The sequence below is a fragment of the Eublepharis macularius genome, chromosome 12, assembly GCF_028583425.1.
Source record: "Eublepharis macularius isolate TG4126 chromosome 12, MPM_Emac_v1.0, whole genome shotgun sequence".
Classification (NCBI taxonomy): Eukaryota; Metazoa; Chordata; class Lepidosauria; order Squamata; family Eublepharidae; genus Eublepharis; species Eublepharis macularius.
The window spans coordinates 50647408-50649334 of record NC_072801.1 but is presented as its reverse complement, the minus strand read 5'-3'; the positions used below and the strand labels follow the sequence as shown (position 1 = coordinate 50649334).

The 1927-nt window shown below is 40.7% G+C and overlaps 1 protein-coding gene across 1 annotated transcript; it reads right to left on the bottom strand.

Moving 5' to 3' along the window:
* Window positions 1-994: 994 nt before the first annotated feature.
* On the bottom strand, window positions 995-1927 carry LOC129339210 (olfactory receptor 12-like). The gene has a single exon (XM_054993807.1). The coding sequence runs from the start codon at window positions 1925-1927 to the stop codon at window positions 995-997; it is 933 nt and encodes a 310-aa protein (XP_054849782.1).

The window sequence follows — 1927 nt, the reverse complement described above, 5'->3', positions numbered from 1 at the left end:
TGTCTAATACTATCACCATAATACCACACCAGCTCTCGGGATTTAATTTGTTTCACTTCATTTATATCCTACTTTTCTCCCCACTGCAGGCCCCAGCATTTTCCCCTTCTCCTTTTCACCCTCACAAAACCCCTGCAAGTCTGGCTGAGAGTGTGTGATTGGCCCAATGTCACCCATTAGGTTTCCATGACGGAGTGGGGATTTGACCTTGCTTCCCCAAAATCCAAGTCTGACAGTTTGCTTATTTGTATAAGCAATTATTATGAGTAGAAAGAAGTAGGAAATAATTTCAACCAGAGACTGCACTGTAAACTGAACAGATTATTTCATAACTTATGTTAACTGTTAGAGAAGTGGCAACTTACATTTGTATAACAGTTACTTAAGGAACATTTTAATGCTTTTATTGGAGTAGTTTGGTATATTACTCATTTCTAAAGATTTTGAATAAAAACATTGGAAAGCTTAGCACTGTTTCATAGCAATGCCATACCTATTCAGAAATCATGTATTAACAATATATGAACAATATGATTAGGTAAATCTAATCTCAATAAAAAGAGCACACCCAACAGGAGACTGCAATAACATCTCAAGTCACAAGAGAAAGACAGAAAAACAGTGAAGAATTATATGGAAGGGGAGAAGAAAACAGATGAAAATCAACAGAAGTGTGCACCTGTTCCGATGGTGATAAGGAGCTGCACTTTGTCTACACGCTGCAGTACAAAAGAAACTATGCAAAATGCCAAGAGCTGGATCAGCCAGCTTTACTGTGGGTATGAAAGAGAGGAGTGGCCCACTTTGACCACCCAAAAGAGGCTATATTGGGGATCGTGAGACCTATACATACAAAAACTGGATGGAACAAGGGATTTTGGAGGGGAATTATACAAGACTGAGTAGAAAAACTGGCTGGAGCTAACTCTACAGTTGGAATAAAGCTTAGAAACACAAGAATTCCTTTTGCATACTGAATAGTACAGCTAGGTGTTTACTGGAAAAAAGGCATCCTTTTTAGTTGTCTCCCTAAGGCATCTTTGACTTCTTTGTTCCTTAGGCTGTATATTAGTGGATTCAACATTGGAATGACAATGGTGTAAAAGACAGACACTACTTTGCCTTGATTAGGAGAAGCCATGGCCCCAGGTTGGCCATACATAAAGAAAGCTGTCCCATAAAACAAGATTACAGCCATGATATGAGAAGTACATGTTGAGAATGCTTTGTGTCTCCCTTGAACAGAAGGTATGCGCAGGATTGTAGTAACAATATAGCCATAGGAGATTAGGACAATCGTGGATGTCACAACTATGATAAATCCACACATTGCTAGGAGTACAATTTCATTGACAAAAGTTTGTGCACTGGAGGCATGCATAACAGCTGGGACATCACAAAAGAACTGGTTGACCTCACCTGATTCACAAAAAGGCAAGCTGAAAGTGAGAGCAGTCTGTGTGCAACAATTTAGAAGGCCAAAGAAGTATGAAACAGCCACCAGAAGTGCACAGATTCTCTTGGACATGATAGAATGATAAAGCAAAGGGCTGCAGATGGCGCTGAACCTGTCGTACGCCATGACAGCCAAGAAAAAACACTCAGTAGTCCCAAAGAGAGAGAAGAAGAACATTTGAACAGCACACCCATTGTAGGAAATGCCCTTGTTCCTGGTTGCAAAGTTCAGCATAGCTTTGGGAGTGATGACTGAAGAATAGCAGATATCTAAGAAGGATAAGTTCTTCAGGAAGAAATACATAGGGCTGTGGAGTTGTGCATCAACAGTGATGATGGTGATCATTCCAATATTCCCCACCAAGGTGACGGCATAAAGCAGCAAGAAGAGGAGGTCCAGACCCAGCTGCAGTTCAAGTTCACCTTGGAATCCTACTAAGATGAACTGTGAAACCAGGGTGCAGTTCTCCAT

What these genes read in the sequence shown, in the direction of transcription:
- LOC129339210 (XM_054993807.1), bottom strand. Translation starts at nt 1,927, where the DNA reads ATGGAGAACTGCACCCTGGTTTCACAGTTCATCTTAGTAGGATTCCAA.